General features: G+C 31.7%; 1 protein-coding gene across 1 annotated transcript in view; it reads right to left on the bottom strand.

Moving 5' to 3' along the window:
- Positions 1–332: 332 nt before the first annotated feature.
- Positions 333–21954, bottom strand: part of LOC149550138 (abscisic acid 8'-hydroxylase CYP707A1-like) — a 98009-nt gene continuing 76387 nt past the window's right edge. Inside the window, exon 7 of the mRNA XM_089794432.1 lies at positions 333–425. Coding sequence (XP_089650558.1) covers positions 333–425 — 93 coding nt within the window. The remainder of the gene's footprint in view (positions 426–21954) is intronic.

The following is a 21954-nucleotide window of genomic DNA, read 5'->3' as shown; positions in this document are numbered from 1 at the left end:
TCCTTGAGATCTTTACATTGTACAATATCACATCACTTCTCATTGTAAATACATTTCTTCTTGTGTTTTCACATATTGTCTCTCATGTCCATTTAGGGTTTTACCCTTGCTCCATGCTCTTCCTCTCCTTGGCTTCTCTTTGATAGGTTTTCACATGCAGGTGATCTTGGGCATCTTCAGAAATGGCTTTCATCAACTCCAACATGGTATCAAAGCTGATGATGTAGACAAGTGGAGTGCAGAGGTGAAGGTGGCCATAGTGGTTGTGAAAACTAATGTAGCACCGACTAAGCAGAGGTGGTTGGCCATTCTGCCAGAGGAACGAGCAGTTCTCAGGCCATGGTGAAGGCTGCAGGTGTAGAGGGTGGCACCGCCGATGGTTGTCGCTGGGAGCCGCGCGACAGTGGCACAGCAGTGGCCAAAAACTTTTTAAAAAAAAAGAAAATTCATTGAAATTCCATACAGTTCATATGGCAGCCTATAGGACTAAACAAAATTTTCCTCCCAGAGCCTTGTCTCCAAAATCAAAAAGCTTTATATGAATCCTAACTATAAACGGCATTTTGGATCCAATGGTGATATTCATTTGGCCCCAATGTGCTCTAAAAATTTGCTAATCCCCTGATTTGAAGAAAAAATGCATAAAAAAACTAGAGTTTGTGACTTCAAATCACAAATTCAAAATTTTTTCAACCAAGTAGTAGCAGGAAGGCCATTTCAGGGCATTCTATACAATCGTACAGATGGATTGGCATTTAAAAAATTAAAAAATAATAAAGTGTGGGAGTGCCACCACAGCAGCACCCCCACGCCATCGCGGTGTACCCCCCCACTACTCTGTAGGCTCTTCTACTATCATGCACAGCTTAAACTCCTCCTAGCTTGGCCACCCCTCCTCCTGACAGTGCCTCCTCAATTTTTTGCCACCCTCCACCGACTGCACAACCCAAAATCACCACCTCTGCTAATGTCTGCTCTTCGCTACGACCAGACTATCACTCTGCCTCAATATCACTGCCCCTATGTACAGTTAATAGTGACGGCATTTTTTCTACCCAGTCAGCAACCACTTGCCTTGTGACACATGGCAGGGCTGCCACCTAGCACTTTGCCATGTGGCCCCTGCCACCTCAACATTTTGCCATGTGGCATCCACATGGCACTACCATGTAGCATGTCACGTGGCTTCTTTTTTGTGATGAAGGCCTCCAAGATGTCAAATTTTTTGTAGTGATTTGTTGACATCAGCATGATGTCATCAGACCTTGCTTGCACATCTCCAGGGTCACTTTTGGACCTACCTTTGGTTTTTTGGCCATAACTTTTGCATACGGAGGTATTTTTCTGATCCAAAAGAAGTGCCAAAAAGCTAGTTGCAAGATGGAGACATTGCTATAGGTATTTTTAGGTTTGGATGCTTTTTTATTGCTTTTTTTTAGTCAAAGTCTAAAGTTATATTTCTGACTCCGACAAGCATATCTTTTGCATTCCATGTCAATTTTTTGAAAACTTTATATTTTTGGAAAGCTAGTTCTATCACTTTTTAGAAATGTGGTCCTTTTTTTTAATTTTTTGGCCCATGCTCTTTCTGTCATAGTTTTGGCATTTTTTCTATATGGTGGATATCTTAAGTGTTTTGGCCTGAGGATCATTTTCCTAGCATGGTTTCTCTTTTTTTTAGCTGTACTTTATTTTGTTATAGCTCTTTTTCAATTTTGATCATTGTAGCTATCATTTTGAAGCGCTTTTATGTATCACACTAAGATAAAGTGCCACTTTTGATTCTGAGGATCATGAACATTATTTTGAGTCAGTTGTACATGCACTATTTTTATAAAGAACCATGGGGGGATAGTTGTTTTCTATTTTAGACATTCTCCCTTTGTCAAGTGAGTGTCCCTTCCATGACATTAGCCCATGTAGAGTTAGTTTGATCGTGTCTTTATAGGTGTCTATACCTCTTTCCCTCTCTCGTCATTCTTGGTTTGTCCACACGAGACTTTGGCCCACCTTCTTAGTTGCCTTTCATCACACATCATTTGCATTAAGGGGGGGGTTATGTTGTTATTCTAATGCATCCATGGTTCAATGGTTTGATAGTGTGAACTATGTATTCAGTGGTTGATCTTATATACAATGTGATTTCAGTGGCTAGCTACCTATGTATTTCAGTGAGATGGATCGTCTACCATATAGACATGCTTGGTTCATGCCTTCTTCTTCCATGGAGGTTCTTTAGATCAGCAGTTTGATAGATTTTTGGCTTCTACATGCTTCAATGATGCTCTTCATGATCACTCCTTGTTCCTATTTTAGGGGACATTCCCCTAGTTGGAGACTTCTTTAGTTCTTCACTAGGTTCTTACCTCTTTTTGGGGGAGGGTTTTTCCCACGTGGTTTTTTCTCTTTCCCTGTGTTACAAAGGTTGCATTTTGTTGTATTATACTTGGGTACCTAACATGGCCTCATTGTCAAGACCCATTCTGCATTCATCTTAGTTTTGTGAGCTTAAGGCATTTCCCTAAGTTGCACTTAAGGGGGGTTGTTGGAGTAAATAATTAATTATTAATTATTTATTCTATTTACTTAAGCTTACTTAGGTAAATGCTTTTATTTAATATTTTGTATTTAATTCATGTAGTGGTTAGTTGTTGACAACATGGGAGTTTGTTCCCTTCTCCACCTTTTGTGGATATGTGTTGAGTTGTCATCCTTATCTTCTACCACCTTCCAGCTTGTTCTACAAGCTTCCTTGAGGTCTTTATAAGTGACCTCTCTCTCATTGTACAATATCACATCACTTCTCATTGTAAATACATTTCTTCTTGTGTTTACACATATTGTCTCTCATGTCCATTTAGGGTTTTACCCTCCACGATCTTCCTCTCCTTGGCTTCTCTTTGACAAGTTTTCACATGCAGGTGATCTTGGGCATCTTCAGAGTTGGCTTTCATCAACTCCAACACACTTAACATTAGTGACTACATGAATACCCTTACTTCATGAAGTCACAACTTTGTAAACTTTGATGCTTCTTAGATCTTAACTTCTATAACCTTGCAACTACATGAGTGAAGGGTTCTTTATTGACTTTTAACTTGGTAGATACTTCACAACTTATGCTCACTGACTTTCCTTTAATATCATGATTAAGCAATCACATATTCTTCTTTCATTTTAACTGTATCACACACTCACAATCCGATTATGTATTACACTTACTAACCATGTAATCATGTGATCAAGTATTTTTTAACTGCTCTTGCTAGGACACTATGTGGTTTGATTTCCTTCATCTTAACATCATGACTGCATGACCACACTAACCTTCCTTTTTGCTAACTATTTCACCAAGTCACTAACTTGATAATCCTCATCCTTTTTGACAACACCTCTGGGCCAACCAAAATTTTATGCACTTCATAGAAATTATTGTTGGATCACAACTTACTCCTCTTACTACTTAGCTAACATCATGATTGCATGATTTAACATCCTTTTAACCCCTTCACCTAGTTGTAGTCTAAGAACTAGGTATTTAACTTAACTATGTGACCAAGCAAACAAAAAACCTTTTAACTTTATAACTGTCTCCAATAGAAAAAATTACATGAGTATTATCCTCTTTTATTGATCAACATTCCTTCAAAATGTGACCCCACCTGCCACATGTCAAGCTTTTCCTAGTATAACTCTACTTTGCATCCTTGGCTTGTCATGCCACATGGAAAATTACTGCATTCTCATAGCCCTAACCCATGATTATTCATTAACTCCTATGAATGTACAACCAACTATATTTTGCTACTTCGCAACTCAAATTGAGAGCCAACCCTAACTGCAAGTGATCATGCAACTATAGATTGTTAATAGGCTTCTAACCATTTTCACATAGTCATGACTAACCTTCAAGCTTTATCATTTAATTCCCTGACCGTGTGGCATAGCTATTCACTTAGTTGCTATCAAAAATTAAAATATGTTTTTATTTAAGTGACCATACAACTGAGGCCATAGCTAAATGCTTCACTCAGTCATGGTTTAAGAAGAGACTAAATTCTTAACTCTTACAACTCAATGATCAAAGGAAAATAGTTTATTTTCTAGATTGTACCATTTGACACTTTAGTTTAATGAAGAGTTATGAGCTTGCAACTAAACGCAGGCACCTAGTCACATACTTAAAATATTATGAGTTCTCATCCAAACAAAAAAGGTTAACACAAAGTGTCAACCTTACAGGAATTTGAAATTTTAAAAATTTAAAAGAGCATAGGCTTAAAAAATAATAGTTTTCTATGGTAAACCATTTTTATGAAAGTTTAGGGGAACCCTAGGTGCTAGGCATGTGTAAAATTTATTAGAATGAGGGTTTCCCTCGAAGACTAAAAACAACATGAAACAAACCTTAGCTGCTCCATCATAATTCAAAACATTTTCAAAATAAAAATTTAGAAATTAGGCATAGTGAAAATGAGGGTTAACAACTATCAAGAAAGCAAAGGTATGGAAACTAGAGAAAACATGGAGCATGATGAAGAATTGTTTGAACTTGATGGTGAGGAATCTAAAGATTCAAATGATGAGATGTTTTGGCAAGTTATATAGTTATGGTATGATGTGTCAATTCTAAATTTATTACATATTAGTAATTACTAAATTCCACATTCTAGATTCTAGACAATATTCTCTAAATCTAATCATGATTCATCTATCATGCATAATAAGTTATAAGATTTTGTAAATGTCTAACATCAAAAAACATGCACATTTTATGTTTGATGATGCCATGAATCAAGATTCATTGAAATTTTACCATGAATATTTTTTTTATTTGTATTAATATGCTCTTATGATACATTGTAATGGTACAATCCTTGCTAATTTTTTATGAAAATAGAGAAATTCAAATGATAAAATTCATATTCATTCTTATTACATTTTTACAAATGATAATTGATAAAATTCAATGAATTCAATTTGTAAAAGTTAAACTTGAATACCCAATTTCATAATCATGAGTTAAAAGTACTAAATTTGCAATCATTACATTTAGCAAGTGACCCTGAATTCCCTTGTATATAAATATAGAAATAAGGGAGCAAAAATAGATTTAGGTCATTTTTCCTCATGGGAAGAGTCTTAAAGTAGCATCAAATTCAGTATCAAAAACATTTTTTTCTTTTACATTTAATAGGCCTCTTAAGAAAAATAGCATTTGGATTCTGCTACATTTATCATGTTTAAGAAACAAAGTTCATACTTTAAAATCACATCAAACAATTAAAATAAAAATAAATTAAACACTACAAAGATGATTAAAATCACTTTCCAAGTTTCACATACTTTGATGCTTGACAGATGTCTCATGATATGATAGAAGATTCAACCAACTTTTTTAGGATGCAGAATTCTACTTCATTTGGAGTTTGAACATGTGTTATGTTATAGTAGATGACCTCTAACTTCATTAGATTTGTATATTTAGAATATTTACTTAAAAGAAATGCTACAACCAATTTTGCATTTAGATTAACCAATAGTTTGATGCAATTCAAAATGCCTTTAGTTTTTGAATCCTAAGGAAACTTTACTACTTCAGCCTTCATTTTGCCTCCAATTCTTTTTGTTAAGCTTCCCTTCTAATGAATGTCAATGATGAATTTCTAGAGAAATGATTAGGAAAACCAAGACTTATCATTAATTTTTTTCTATCATCCATCTTGGTGAACTTTCTCCCAATTGAGTTTAAGTATTCCCCTCCTTCCCTTATACTCTAACATTTTTGAATGATAGCTGATGACTTTACTAATGCACTAGCATGGTCATGAAATCCTTGGCTGGCCAAATACCTATTACTATGTGTATAATCTATCTTGTAGTCTTCTCAATCTTAAAAAGGTCTTTTTTCTTCTTAATTTTCTCTTTCATACTCCTAACAATAACTAAAAAACTTTGATGCAATTCAAACCAATTACTCAACCTATCGATATTTGCCATAATTTCCCCCCACATTTTTTCATTTTTTAGCTTTACTGCATTTTTTAAAGCTGGAAAAACCATTATACAGCTATACTTAAATATGCGGGCCTATGTCACACACTATGGTTGTATAATGGATGAATGATATTCACCTTGGAAATTCTAGAATATGTGTTTTTATTATGTGGGCTTTGCCAAATATTATCTATGTGCTATAATATTCCTATAGAATTCACCAAAAAAAAATGGTATAAATAAATTCATAGATTAGTAGGTTTTCTCAATTCCAATCAATAGTGAAGTCTCAATTTTTCATATTGCCAAGGTCATTGTCAGGCCAATCACAAGTTTGATGACATCATTTCAGCCAAACATGAGTAACTAAGACCCCTGTCTATCTATTCTCTATAATTTTAGTTCATTTGTATTTAGTAGATATAATTTATATTATTAGTTGTTAGTTATCAACTAGGAATAGTGACCAATACCACTGAGTCATGCAGTAACCAGGGAGACCTAGGACATTTATATTTTATATTGTGGGTCATACAACCAATGAATACTATTTAGATAAATATATGTAATAAATTATAGTCAACTATCACTTTTTGAATAACTTGAATTTTATGGTAGCCTATATTTCTTGGAATATGTCAACCATGAACAAGGGTAAGAATCTTACATGTGGTAGAAGTCAAGAAAGACCAACCAAGAACACTCTCAAAACCATTTCATCATATTTGAGTGGGAAAAATATGGAATTTACAACATCAAAAGTACATTTACAAGATTTCAAACCACTACCATTGCCAATTCCACTAATGCATATTGAAGAAATTGGAGAATCTGATATCTTCGATCACAATAAAATTGAAGAAGATATTCAGATAAATACCTAGACTAGAAGGGATCTTCAAGTCAATACTCAGAGTATCTAGAATAATATAATAGGCTTGAATGATAATTCTAAAGATGGCGATGGTGCACAACTAGGAAAGGGAAAAAGGAAATACAATGCAAAAACTGATGCAAAATCCAAAAAGATCAAAATTGGGATCTATCGATCAAGAATTTTCAAATAGAATGGGTCTCAAAGTATCCATTCATTGAACCTATATGCAATCCAAAAGAAGGTGAGTCTCTTATAGAATGCATATGTATGATATGCATAAGGATAAATAAAAATAAAAAGAGGTTGCAACTAAAAATTGACACCATAGAAAAGCATATGGGTAAATTTTATGAGAAGAAAATCATAGATGGAGTGGAAAAACTAGTGACAAGATGGAAAAATAAGGAGGAATGTCAACATGTTAATAATGCAAAAATCTTAAAATTTTAGGAGAAAATATAGATAGAGCCTACTAAAGTAAAAGGTTCCACTGAATCTCTTCTTGGAAAAGCAATGGAAGTTCAAGAAATCCATAAAGTTCTTCAGTTAAGTATTGTCTTCTATATTTTGAGCGAAGTGCATGCTATGAAAGACTATTCATCATTGAATGGTTTATTAAACTTTGTGAAAATTCATTATTATCTATTTAGTCATTGGTCAGTAAACAACAAATGAAAATAAAAAAAGTCAATGTCTTGTTGAGCTTGAAAAGGAAAATATCAAAGCAAAAATTAAAGAGTCAAATTTCATTACATTATCTTGAGATGAGGTGAAAATAATAGACAATACTTCCTAGGTATGCATGCATGTCTATACTATACACAATTTTGTCCACCAACCCAATCTACTAATTGTTGTTAAAATGAAGGATAATTCAACAATGGAAAACATATTTGAACTAGTAAAGAGTTCTTTAATTGAATATGGAGGTATATATGAAATGACTATTGTATAAAATTTGGTTTTTTTGGAGTAGATGGAGCCTTAGTAATGTGAGGCCACAAGAATGGTCTTGTCAAAAAGTTAAAGCTTTTCTTACACCTTACATTATTGGAATTCACTACATGACCCATAAAATGAATCTATCTTTTGGAATTATCGGCAAATATCAAAAATATGCAAAGTTGAAGTTTTAATAATAGAAATCTATAGGCACTTTTATCAAAATCTTTAAAAAAATAGGGAATTTCAACAGTTTTCTAAGGGACTAAAAAATAGGATAAATCTTCTTAAGGATAACAATGCTAAATGGATCTCTTTGGATGGACCATCTCATCAAGTTTTTTTTGAATATCCATTGTTGCTTGGTATAATGGAGTCAACTCATGATGATCAGGGTGGTCAATGGAAATATGGTAAGCTACTTCAAAGGTTAAGTGATGTAGATACACTCTTAACACTAGCATCCATTCTCCCCATACTAGATGAAAGGAGAAATATAATGAAGAATATTCAACAAAAATTTATGTATATTGTAGAATATAATACACTACATAAAATGACATTCATGATCCTCAATAATCTCTATAGAATTCTAGATTAATTTTCTATCGATGAATTTTTTTTAGGGTGGATGAGAATCAAAGATTTGGATAATCCTGATAAATTTTTTAAGATTGATGAAAAAGGGGAATTATATTCCAATACACGAGGTGTTGAGATAACAATGTACTACAATGGATGGATTGTACCAATGAGAAAAGGAAAGAAACCCACTCAACCAAAATTAACTATTAGAAAGGAAGTTTTTGAACAAATTGTTGAGTCTATAATGAATTCTATAAAGGTTATTTCTTATAATATTTCCCTAGAAATTATAAAGAAATCTCCTGAACACAAATTTCTTGAATCAATATGTATTGTGTTTCCCCATTATTGGAGTTTAAAAAGTCCTAAAGATTTTAGAGATAAGTTATTCATTTTTATAGATCACTTTTGCAAAAGAAAAAAAATCAATGGGGTAACTATAAATGGAGTTTTAGATGGATCTCATTTTAGAGATAAGTCCCATAATTTTTCCATTATAATGTAGGAACAATATGATCTTATGCTAAACCCTAGAGAAGAGGGATCAGTAACCAAACTTTGGAGAAATCTAGCTTAGAGAGAAGTGTTGTAGGATTCAATATCAAAAAAATTTAGGCTTGCTAAATTATGTTTGACCATGATACTTGGGTCTATGGAGGATGAGATATTTTTAGGGCTCTAGGGTTGCTAATGTCAAAGGTAAGAAATACACTAGACAAGAATTTGGAAAATTGTCTGAGCTTGTATACATCCAGATATGAAGTCAGTAATTTTACTTACAAAAGGGTACTAAAATTGTGATTGAAGAAATGTCAAACAAGAAGTTTGGGAAACATTTCAAATAATGAAATCACTAACTCAAGTAGTGGTACTAGTATTGGTAGCATTGATGTTAAAGCTAAGGATCATTGTCGCAAGCAAAGATATGCAGACTAGAGAAAACATGGAGCATGATGAAGAACTTTTTGAACTTGATGGTAAGGAATCTAACGATTTAGATGATGAGACACTATGAAAATTCTAATAGTTATGGTATGATATGTTAATTCCTAATCTATTACTTATTAGTAATTACTATATTCCACATTCAATTTTCTAAACAATATTCTCTGAATCTAATCATGATTCATCTATCATGCATAAAAATTTATATCATTTTGTAAATGTCTAATGTCAAACAAACATGTACATTTTATGTTAGATGATTCCATGACTCAAGATTCATCTAAATTTTACCATTAGTATTTTTTTATTTGCATTATTATGCTCATATGATACATTGTTATGGTACAACCCTTGGTGATTTTAATGAAAATATAGAAATTCAAATGATAAAATTCATATTCATTCTCATTATTATTTTTTACACATGATAATTGATAAAATTCAATGAATTTGATTTGTAAAAGTTAAACTTGAATACCAAATTGTGTTAAAAGTACTAAATTTATGACCATTACATTTAGCAAATGACCCTGAATTCCCTTCTATATAAATATAGAAATAAGGGAGCAATAATAGATTTAGGTCATTTTGCCTCATGGGAAGAGTCTTAAAGTAACATCAAATTTAGTATCAAAAACATTTTTTTTCCTTTATATTCAATAGGCCTATTAAGAAAAATAGCATTTGGATTATGCTATGTTTATCTTATTTAGGAAACAAAGTTCAAACTTTAAAATCATATCAAACAATTATAAATACAAATAAAGTAAACACTACAAAGATGATTAAAACCACTTTCCATGTTTCACATACTATGATGCTTGATGGATGTCTTATGATATGATTGAAGATTTGGTCATCTTTTTTTGGATGTGGAATTCTACTTTGTTTGGAGTTTGAACATGTGTTATGTTATAGTAGATGACCTTTCACTTCATTAGATTTCCATATTTGGTAGATTTACTTGAAAATAGTGCAACATCTTATAGTGCATTCATATTTACCAATAGTTTGATGTAGTTAAAAATTCCTTCAAGAGTTGAATCCTGAGGAAACATAACTACTTCAGACATCATTTTGGCCTCCAACCTAGTTTTTGGTAAGCTTCCTTTCTAATGAATATTGATGATTAATTACTAGAGAAAGGATTAGGAAAAGCAAGACTTATCATTAATTTTTCTCTATCATCCATCTTGGTGAGATTTCTCCCAATTGAGTTTAAATATTCCCCTCCTTCCCTTATACTCTAGCATTTTTGAATGATAGCTAATGACTTTAGTGATGCACTACCACACTCATGAACTCCTTGGCTGGCCAAATACCTATCACTATGTTTGTTGATTATGTGTATAATCTATCTTGTTTCCTTATCAAGCTTAAAAAGTTCTTTCCTCTTATCAATCTAGTCTTTGATACTCCTACAAACACTTGAAAAACATTGATGCAATCCAAACTAGTCCCACAACCTATTGGTATTTTCCATAATTTCCCCCACATTTTTTATTTAATTAGCTTGATTAGATTTTTGATAGTTTCATTTGACTCAAACAAGTTGTTCTCATTGGTTGTTATTGTTTTATTTTCCTTCTATACCTCTTGCAACATTTGTGGCAATTGATTTTCTCTTTGTGTCTTTATTACTCAAGATTCTCTTCCCACTATTTTTCTTTTTCCCTCACATTTTCCAATTTCTTATTTATGTTATTGATCATATATCCATTAGACTCTAAATTTTTGAAATTATCTACTACTGATGTTCTTACACCCTCAAGTTATCTATTTGATTCTTGCAACTTATCCCTAAGTTCTTTGAATTTTACATTTGCATCCATATTAGCATGATTCAGAGTATCATTGGGTTTCTTATTTCTCTATTCCAATGGTTCCTTCAACATATTGAGTTCTACTTCTTTTATAATATCAAATAGATTTTTATTGCTTTCTTTCAATTCTTCTTTCTGAATTTTCATTTTTGCCTCCATATTTTATGGCTAAGGTTGTGCACTTGCTTCCTTAGAGGAAGCACTTGTAACCCTTTTTTCCATTTCTTTGCACTTTCTATCTATTGCTTTCTCCTTTTTCTTTGCATTTTCCAAGTATACTTTTAACTTTTTAATTTCCTTCTCCAATGCTTCTCTCTCTCTCTCTCTCTCTCTCTCTCTCTCTCTCTCTCTCTCTCTCTCTCTCTCTCTCTCTCTCTCTCTCTCTCTCTCTCTCTCTCTCTCTCTCTCCAATTTGAACATTGAGCTGTAGACCATAGAGTTGGTCATTTTTTCCGCACTAACTTTGTCAACATTTTTTACTTTGGACAAATCAATAGATAGTGTGCTAATATGAAAATCTACTTGATTTATCTCACTTGCTAGTAGATTATTATATATCCCTATGGGAGAAATAATCATAAAATCCATCATTTTTTATTTGTATTATATTTTGTAAATATCCTAATCAATGTAGGTTCTTAAGAACAAGTCACCTCAATTATATCCTTCTTGAATGCCTTATTATTTTTTCTATTCAATTTTGTGGTTTTTCAAAAATATGTTACAAAATTATTGAATTCAAAATTTGGATCTATTGATACAATATGATGTTTGAAAGGAGAAAGAGCACTTGTAATATTGTACTTGTTTCCAACAATGCTCAAGGTTGTAATAATTACATTTTGAGGATTAACAATGGCATCACTATTTCCTAGTTCTGCCCCATTTCCACTAAAATGTGGAGTTTTTGAACTCTTATGAAGGTTTTTCTCTGAGGGAGTTGTGACTAGCATTGTATCAATATGAGTATCCAAAACCTTTTGCTTCTTTGCATAGTGACCTTCACTACAATTTTCTAGTCAAATTTCAATCACATTATAATTTTTGAAGATGAAACAAAATAGGAGGTTAGAATTCCATCGTGTATGAATAATTGCATGTGTTCACCTTTTTTTGAAGAACTTGATGGGTCATCTAATTCATATCCAATGATTGGTTTATGACTAGGTTTTGATGGCTTTGGCTTTGGGAGTGGATACCAACTTCCTTGGCCTATTATTCCTAGGCCACCATCACCTAGATAATCCATTTTTTCTATCATCTTTTCCCCTATGCCATATTTTCCCTTGTCTACTACTTAGGTACAATATATTGTCTAGTTGATTCATATGTACTACTAATAGTAGCAGTTAGAGTAGTGGATTCAAAGGAACCAATGGTAGTGCCTGTGGCAATGGATGAAGGATCCTTACAGACCTCATACTCATTGTATTCATCATCTACATTATGTTTTTCTTCTAATCCATTTGGATGTTCATTATCCCATAATTTGCTAAATATTTCATCCTCTAGAAAGTCTTCAAAATCTATAGAGGTATTAGGTTCATTGAAATTCTTCCTCATTTCCCAAAATGCATTAATTTTATATCAACATTAATGTGCAACAACCTAATCTTTATTTATTGCATCTAGAAGATGTTTTTACTTGGATGATCCTCTATCTAGTAAAAATTGTAGGCTGTCATAGGCTGCACTTTTTCTTTATAATTGTGTAATTCTTTAATTTGTGCTAACAATTGCTATATCAAAATATTGTTTTCATTAGAGCATTTATCCATCTCTATTTTGACCTCTTCCTATGATTCCATGTTTTTAAACATTTCAATCAATGGTATACTCTCATCTTGATATTTTCTTGGGAGTTTCCATTCTAATAGGCAGGGAAGGAAAAATGGTTTTCTTTTGCTAACCATGAAATAATACATTCATGATTTCCATCTACCATACATATTCCAATACAAATAACCTCTTTATCACATGTATTGGAAGTTTGTAGGGTTCTACAACTATATAGTAAAATATTAATAAAGTGTAATCTTCCATAAAGAACCAGTCAACCAATTGAATTTGACTTCCTAGTTGAACTAATCATTTACAAGACAAGAAATTTAGGCATTGAAGTGCCTATAATTTTATGATAAAATGGTGCCAAAAATAAGTCTACAAATGGATTTTAGTTCCCTTTGGGATCACCCATCCCAATCATAGATGTCCACTCAAATATTGGTTTATCAAACTTAAGTTGAATCTTGTTTGTTTAAAAAAATTGATGATGCTTTGATAACAGAATATAGCACAAGTAGGTTGTGTCTCTAAATATCTCCTCTAATAGTGGGTCTGACCCTCTTTTAATCATTAAAAATAGTTTTTGCATGTGATGTACAATGTACCCAATATAATTATATCTTACTGACTATTTTAGACAATGAATATTGAAAATCATTTCTAGAACACTAACACAGTCTTTCTCATTACTTTCCAAACCAAAACACATTGATAGAAAATATTTAGTATCTTGAACACATTGCAAAATAATATCCAATTCATAATGAGGTTTATGATCATAAGGCAGATTGAATCCATCTTCTAACCCTGTAATATAACATTTTCTTTTTCTATCTGGTCCCAAGTTGTCATATGTTTCTGCCATTTTTTCTATGTCAATATGGTTTAGGTTTTGTTCGTCATCAACTAGGTCTAATAGTTTCCCAAACTCACTCTATGTGATCAAAAAAATTACCTCCTCTATATTTTGATTGATAATTGCCATTCTACTTTCATCATAATTTTCAGCAAAAACCATTACAAATTTTGGACAAGGGAATATATGTTGAATCCTTTTGTGGATCATTCCACTTATATTCAATTGCATATATGATTTCCTTAATACTCCTTCCATAGATAATAGGATCTCAAATATCATGGAATTCATCAATGAAACTTGGTATTTTAACCATTTTGTGCATGACAAAATATAGTTTCTTGGTCCCCTATATTTTCTTTTGGGTTGCAATTCCATTTCCAGTGCCAGTGCCACTCCTCTTGTATGCTTTCATCATTGTTGAAAATTTTATAGAACTATACATAGACACAAATTACAATTTAAAGAAAAGATTAACATTTAAACCCTAAATTATATTTCTAATATTTAACTTTGCAAGTTACCTAGCTACAAAAAAGTAAACAATTTAGGCTTAAAATGCATGATAAATTGAAAATTAAACCTTAAATTCTATAGCCAATATTAGTTACTAAATTGTTAGTAAAAAATCTGTATAGGATCTTACCCAAAAAGTTGAAACTCTAATTGATAATTAATTTTTATGATCCTATGAGTAGTCTAGGAAGATTACGTTTGCGTTGCAACTTGAGAATTGTGATTCATAATCCCTTTCTAATGCTTCAATTCTTTTACTAAATCTTGGATTGGTAGTTTGTGCAAAAATCCAAGATTCAATAATGAAAACTAAACCTTATGGTCTACACAAAAGAAATTTTTACAAATTGTAGAATTGATAGACTCAAGAATGTGTTTAATATTAATTCTCATATAAATTGTACAATGGATAATTGTTATTATAATTATTTATGAAATCGTAAATGTATGATGTTATAGTATAATTTAGGATTAAATATAGTAATTACTACTAATTTCTAAAGAGTTGGTGACATCTTTCTCAAGACATCTTTTTTAGGGAAATTTTGAAAGAAAAATGAGGGTAGCCAAAATTGGCCCGAAAGTGATCTTGAGTCATCGATCTTTGATGCTCCAATGGTGGTAGCCATTGATCTTTACATGTCTAGTCACTGCACCATGATCTACATCAATTCCACATGTCTTCTTTCTATGGCATTTGAGAAAGCAAGACTACTCTTTGTGAAATCTACCCAAAATATGACTAGGGACATTCAATCTTTGTTGATTGAACTATGTGTAAAGGATGTTGATGTTACATCAAGTATGTCACATGTCCCCTTTCTGGGAATATGGGAATACAAGTTAATTGTAGCTGAAATCAGCCAAAAATTCATTGAAGTCATTGATATAAGTTGATCACATGATGGTCAACTTGTTTCTTTTTCATACAATGTAAATGATGCTCTATCACTGAGTCACATGTGTCACTATGATATTTGCCATGGGTCTACTATCCATGTTGAAATGAATAGTGAATAACCATAGGTATTACATGTATGCCACATGTCTTTTCTCTAGGGTGATTTGGGAAAATGAGTTGGGTGCTACCAAAATCGACCTGAAATACATCTTGATCCATTGATCCTTACTTATCCACTTATCCAATAGTAGTCAAGGCATCCCCTTTATTATATTAACAATTGCATCATCATATTAAATTATAATTATAATATCAATTATTATTATATTATAATAATAATAATATTTTATTAATACTTGCTAAGGATAAAAATTACTAATTAAGAATAAATTGAATAAATATGTTTTATGTTTAATTTTAAGAAACAATTTGACTTATTTATGTTATTTTAAAATAAAAAAATTACATTGACAAAATAATTATCTTATTTTATGCTTTTGATGATGATTAACAAATAATTAAGGACCTACTACAATATAGTTAAATCATTCTAATTTATATAGCATACTTAAAGTTTTAATTAAAATTTAAAAGTCATTACAATATGAATAATTGAGTGTTCATATCATAAATTTCTTATATAGCATATTTATTAGTTATTAGAGACTAGAGTTCACATGTTTCTTTTTTCTGGGTGCATTTATAAAAATGGTTGAGTTCCCCATATTTGCCCAAAAATAATCTCTAGCCATTGATCTAAGTTAATCAAATGTTGGACTATGAGCATAGTGGTTTCACACTTGATACATGTTTGCCATGTGTCTTCTTTTCAGAGCATTTCGAAAAGGTAGTCAGTTGTTGCCAAAATTAGCTTGAAAAACATTTGAAGATGTTGATCTTTGTTCATCCAAAGGTAATCACACCATAACTTTTATAATATTACTTAAGTAATTATTAAATATATTACAATATTTCTAATTTTCAAAATGAAATAATTTTTCAATAATAGTTTAAATTTGTCTATAAAATAAGCCCATCTACTAAAGAATTAAATTTGGTAATAAAAGTAAGTATTGATTTTGTTCCATATACTCTATTATTCTATACTCCTAAAATCAAACACTGAAGTAAGTGATTTATTAATTAAATTTATTGTTAAATGTTAAACCTTAATACTTTTTATTTTTATTCAATGCTAAATGTTATATTTTGTTTCTTAACAATTTAACAGGAAAATTTGAAAAATACCAAAACGTTGCATAAGCATAACAATAAAATACTATTTTATATGGAACTCCAAAAAATTCATTGATATTCCTTGAAAATCACAATCTAAGGAAGACACATGTACACTAATTTTAATTTGATTAAACAAAATAAAAAGTGAAACTAGACTCTAGGGGAAAACCCTAGTACTATTGTACTAGTCATTGTAGAAAACAAGAGACCTAACTAAGGTTGTGAATTCTTGTAGCCACTAGTTTTCCTATGCCACTTCATCTAGATTATGCCATTTTTAAAGAAAATCCTATCCAATCCATGCCCATTTCTTATGGTGCTTTGAATAGCCACCCAACAGTCAGGTTGAATAGAAATGGTTACAAGGCCAGATTCTAGCTAGGTTCCAGAAGCTTGTGGATTTCACCCACCCAAGGGATCCCCACCTCTAATAATACATGAGAAATAATGTCAATGTCATCACCCAGGTATTCTTCTTTAAAAAAATTCCTCAGGAGTAGAAAAATGCTTATCATTTCTTCTCTGAGGTCAAGAAGAGATGCTAGAAAATAAGATGTAATTTTTATGTTGACATGATACCTATTCTCGTTCTCCAAGAACTTGAGCCCCATAATGATTTTCACAACATCAATAATGAAATGCATAATGGGAACAACCTCATCACAAATTGACAAGAGGTTTTCATGAGGGACATTGCCTAACAAGGCCTTTTATTCCTCTTTCAATTTGCATGTTAGGCTAACCACACCAAGTAAACTAGACAAGAATTTAATGAGCACTAAAAGTATACCTATTACTAGACTATTGACTACCAAAAACACGATGAGAAATGATGAAAGAAGAATCTCAATTTCCTGTAAATAAGATAAGTGGTTGAGTGATGGTCCCTACACATTTGTTCATCTGGCTTCCAGTTTAATTGTTTTAAATGATTAAATCTTTGCAAATATTCAACATAAATGTAATTTTGTACCAAAAATTTGTAATGCATGTGAAGTCACTGGAAGAGGGAATGCTATTTACAATGAAAAAACATCTATGTACTATCCACTACAAGTGGTACAGGGTGGAAGGAAACTTGTCGCCATTTCAAATACTTGAACAAAGTTGAGGCTTTATTAGAGATGTTTGGCCTAAAATAAACCTTCAACTACTAATATATTATCATTTAATGATAGTCTATAGATAAATGTTACTAGTTACATGCATATGTCAGAGATATGACATGTTATTAGAAACGTTTCCCAAAAATCCATTACTTTATACATCAATTCCTGCCTGCATGCGACATGTGTAATATGTACTATGTACTACTACTAAGTACTTACTAGAAAGTGAAATTATGATTCACACAAGTTTGGAAAGTAATAATTGAATACATCATTTCATTACCGTAAAATAACTAGAGCCCAAAAGGAAACACCATGCCACTAAAATATCAAATGTCAAAAAAGAGGGTTCATTTGCATTATATTCCCTATATTTTCTTTACATTTCATCTTCATATATATATATATATATATATATATATATATATAGGCTTTATTAGAGATGTTTGGCGTAAAATAAACCTTCAACTACTGATATATTATCATTTAATGATAGTCTATAGATGAATGTTACTAGTTACATGCATATGTCAGAGATATGACATGTTATTAGAAACATTTCCCAAAAATCCATTACTTTATACATCAATTCCTGCCTGCATGCGACATGTGTAATATGTACTATGTACTACTACTAAGTACTTACTAGAAAGTGAAATTATGATTCGCGCAAGTTTGGAAATTAGTAATTGAATACATCATTTCATTACTGTAAAATAACTAGAGCCCAAAAGAAAACACCATGCCACTAAAATATCAAATGTCAAAAAAGAAGGTTCACTTTGCATTATATTCTCTATATTTTCTTTACATTTCATCTTCATATATATATATATATATATATATATATATATATAGAAAAAGTGGTTTTGGTTTCCCTAACTAAACAAATGATTCTCCATGTAACATTTTTTAATCCTTCAAAACATCCTAAAAGTGTTGAAGTTCCAATTTTTATATTCCATTTTATTTGAAATTTTTTCTTCAAAATTAGTAGGGTCGAGACCCATTTCTATGAAGCTTACTCAAAGGTCTACCTTTTCCTACTCCTTTTCAAGCTCTCTGATGGTGTCCTTGGGGTTAGCAAAGAGAATCTATGAAGCTACAATAAGCCCAATAGTATGATCACTTTTTTCCTCATCCCCTCCATAGTAAATTTGGGTTAACAATAGGTCTTGTATTTTCATTTGATGATCCCTCTTCCATAGGCAATCCCATTTTTGGAAACCAATTACATTTTTTATAATGGCAACCATTGAGTAGGATGTCTGTGATTTTTTTTTAAAAAATCCAACCAGATTCCATGTTTCCATAAATACAATAGGACATTCCACATACATGTCATCCTATAGGAACCTCACTTTCTTATCACTCTTTGATTCAATACTAAGTGTAATCTTTTGATAAATTGACAATTGATTTGAAAAACATATGACTAATTTCTAGTCATTGATTCATTGAGTAATCATCTTTTTTTCTAACATATTCACCAATGCATTATATATGTTTTTACAATAGATGGGAAAATCTCCTAATCAAATATATATATATTTTCCAATAAACAATAAAAATTGCCTATTAATTTTTTTCCTAATAAATAGGAAAAATTGTCTAACACAATTTTTTTGGATATTGCTATTTGGATTTAACTATGTGATTTTGAGTCAAAATCATTGACCCATGTTTCATGACTAGTGATTCAACATGAATCGATCACATGAGAATAAATGGAACACTTAGCACTCATTGGAACTAGGTGAGCATCACCTAGTTCCAATGAGTGCTAAGTGTTCCATTTATTCTCATGAGAGATCAATTCATGTTGAATCACTAGTCATGAAACATGGGTCAATGAGTTTGACTCAAAATCACACAGTTAAATCTAGATAGCAATATCACAATCTGACTTGCTATGAAAATTATCTCCTACTTAAAAAAAAAAAAATTTCAATTAACAAGAAAAATTTCCTTATACAATTTTTTTTTTCTATCATAAGGGAAAAAATCTCCTTGATTTTATGAAACTTTGTAATGGTTAGAGAAAAATCACATCTAACATTAAAATTTTCCTAACATAAAAAAAAATTAGCAATAGAAATTATTTGGGGAGGGCTTTCTTAAAGTTATCTTTGCCCCTTATGAGGTCTAGGAGTAGTGCCCAAGGAAGGGTCCCAGGCTTGCACCCTAGGCATGCTCCCTATCAAGATATAGGGAAAAGTTGAGGGGTAGTGCCTCGAAGGCCAAAAATAAATTTACTATTATAAAACATGTTGGGAGTTATTTTTATTTTGGATAACATATTGTAGCCCTAGTTTTGTGACATAAGTCTTTTATAAAATGGCGTAGGATTAGGGAAGTGTTGGTACCCAATAGGTACCCAGTATTTAAATTTTTAGTGTGTGGAACCCTGAACCTTTTCAAACTATGGTTCAAAGTAGTTCAAAGTGGTTCGATGGTTTAGATGGCTCATTTTTTAGGTCCAAATTAGAAGTTCAATATTGTGAGATTTCTAGTGATTACATTCTACATTCAAGTTCCATTTTCATATCTAGAATCAATCCAACATTGGTTCATTTCAAAAGTGGTTGCCTATTTAATGGTTAAGTTTCCATGATCTAAGGGTTACATTGCAAACTCTACAATCTTAAATTGAGGGCTAGTTCAAAGTTTAGAATAAATGGAACACTTAGCACTAAGCATTCATAAACATTATAAGTTTACTCTTGTAAATGAATTTTGGAAGTGGAGTAAACTGATAATGTTTATGAATGCTTGATATGCAAAGACATCTTTAGGAGAAATACTAAAGTTTATAAGGGCATATTTATATGATAATGATGGTAGATCCTAGCTCATGGGCTCATAATTTCTAAATCATCTTTCATAATCATACTTGTCTTAGGAATGCCTATGGGTGAATAAATTTTCTTTGTAGGGAGATAACATGACCTAGAGCCTCCACATGTCAAGAATAAATACACATCCATAACTATAGTCATGTGTACTCATTTCCAAGAACATTTTCAATGCAACTTCAAGCTAGAGGTTTGATTCTAAGAAGGTTGACAGCATTATGCATATCAAGGAACCCATCTTTATCTAAATTACCATCTTTTTGAATGAATCTTGCCACACTTTTTAATGACATGGTGTCTTTGATCACTTATTATCATAGAAGATAATAAAAGTTTCAATTATTCACTATTTTCCTCCATGCACATATATCATGACCCACTTTAGGTTGAAAAGAACTAGCCTCAAACACTCATACCTGGTAATGAGATAGAGGATGTCATGAGTCTTGGGGAACCTGATATGTTGCTTAGAAATATCTACATTTCATGCTTATGTTAGAAAGAAACATCTTTTTTAACTTGAATCAAATTGGAGGCTCTTAGGATGCCTTTCAATTCATAAGCAACTCCATCACTATGGGAAATGAATTTGGTAAAAGATGTCTAGAAGTTCAGATCTTTGTATCAAGCCACATGTCTATGATAATAATAGAATAATGGAGGTGTGGCATCTAGCACCATGGAAGAGTCACACAAGAAATGTTTTGGAGATTACTACATCCATTCCATCTTGAATGCCATTAAAAAACTGATAGGTTCCTCAAAGATCTTCATTTCACTAAATAAGATTGATACTATCCATAGCTCCAAGATTTAGGATATCAACCCATGGGAAATATGACAGTTCACCATCCACAAAGAGCCGCAGGTTGTGGAAATTTTTTGATTCAAGAACTTTAAATTATGATAGTTGTCTTCAAAAAATAGACCAATTTTCTTGTCCTCATGGATATACTTTGGGTATATACTTCTGAATGATTGGATTAATGTAGAATTAAAAATTCAGTGGCAAATGAGATAGTTTGTTTCCTAAAATATAACAAAATGAGGAAAGTATAGACAATGCATGCAAACTATTTGTTAGAATTCTACCAATATCCATTACAATGTGATGTGTCTCACTAAATAAGATAGTACTATGGAGTTTTCATCAAATGATATGTATCAAATAATCTTGCATATTTACCTAGAGCAAATATGGCAAGGTATAGACAAGGGAATATTTGATAAAAATGATAAAGTTATAGGAATACTCTCATGTCACATTCCCAAGATATAAGTTTTGTGGACACCTTAGAAAAAAAATTTCATATTCATGAGAGTATTTCTTTGAATAGAAATTAGTAAAGATGCAATAATTCTTCATGACAAAAAAGGGAAGTGAGGAGACATTGATTGCAAGATTCAATTACAAAATTGAATGATCTTGGTTTCACGATTATTTATTGTGACCACAGAGACATGGAAGGGGTTCCAATTTTTTCTCCAAATTTTCTAGTTCTTTGAGGAAGGGAAAGTAGACTT

Source organism: Cupressus sempervirens, chromosome 7 (genome assembly GCF_028749045.1).
Source record: "Cupressus sempervirens isolate cs-2001-9-10 chromosome 7, ASM2874904v1, whole genome shotgun sequence".
NCBI classification, from domain to species: Eukaryota; Viridiplantae; Streptophyta; class Pinopsida; order Cupressales; family Cupressaceae; genus Cupressus; species Cupressus sempervirens.
This window is presented reverse-complemented; position numbering and strand designations above follow the sequence as displayed.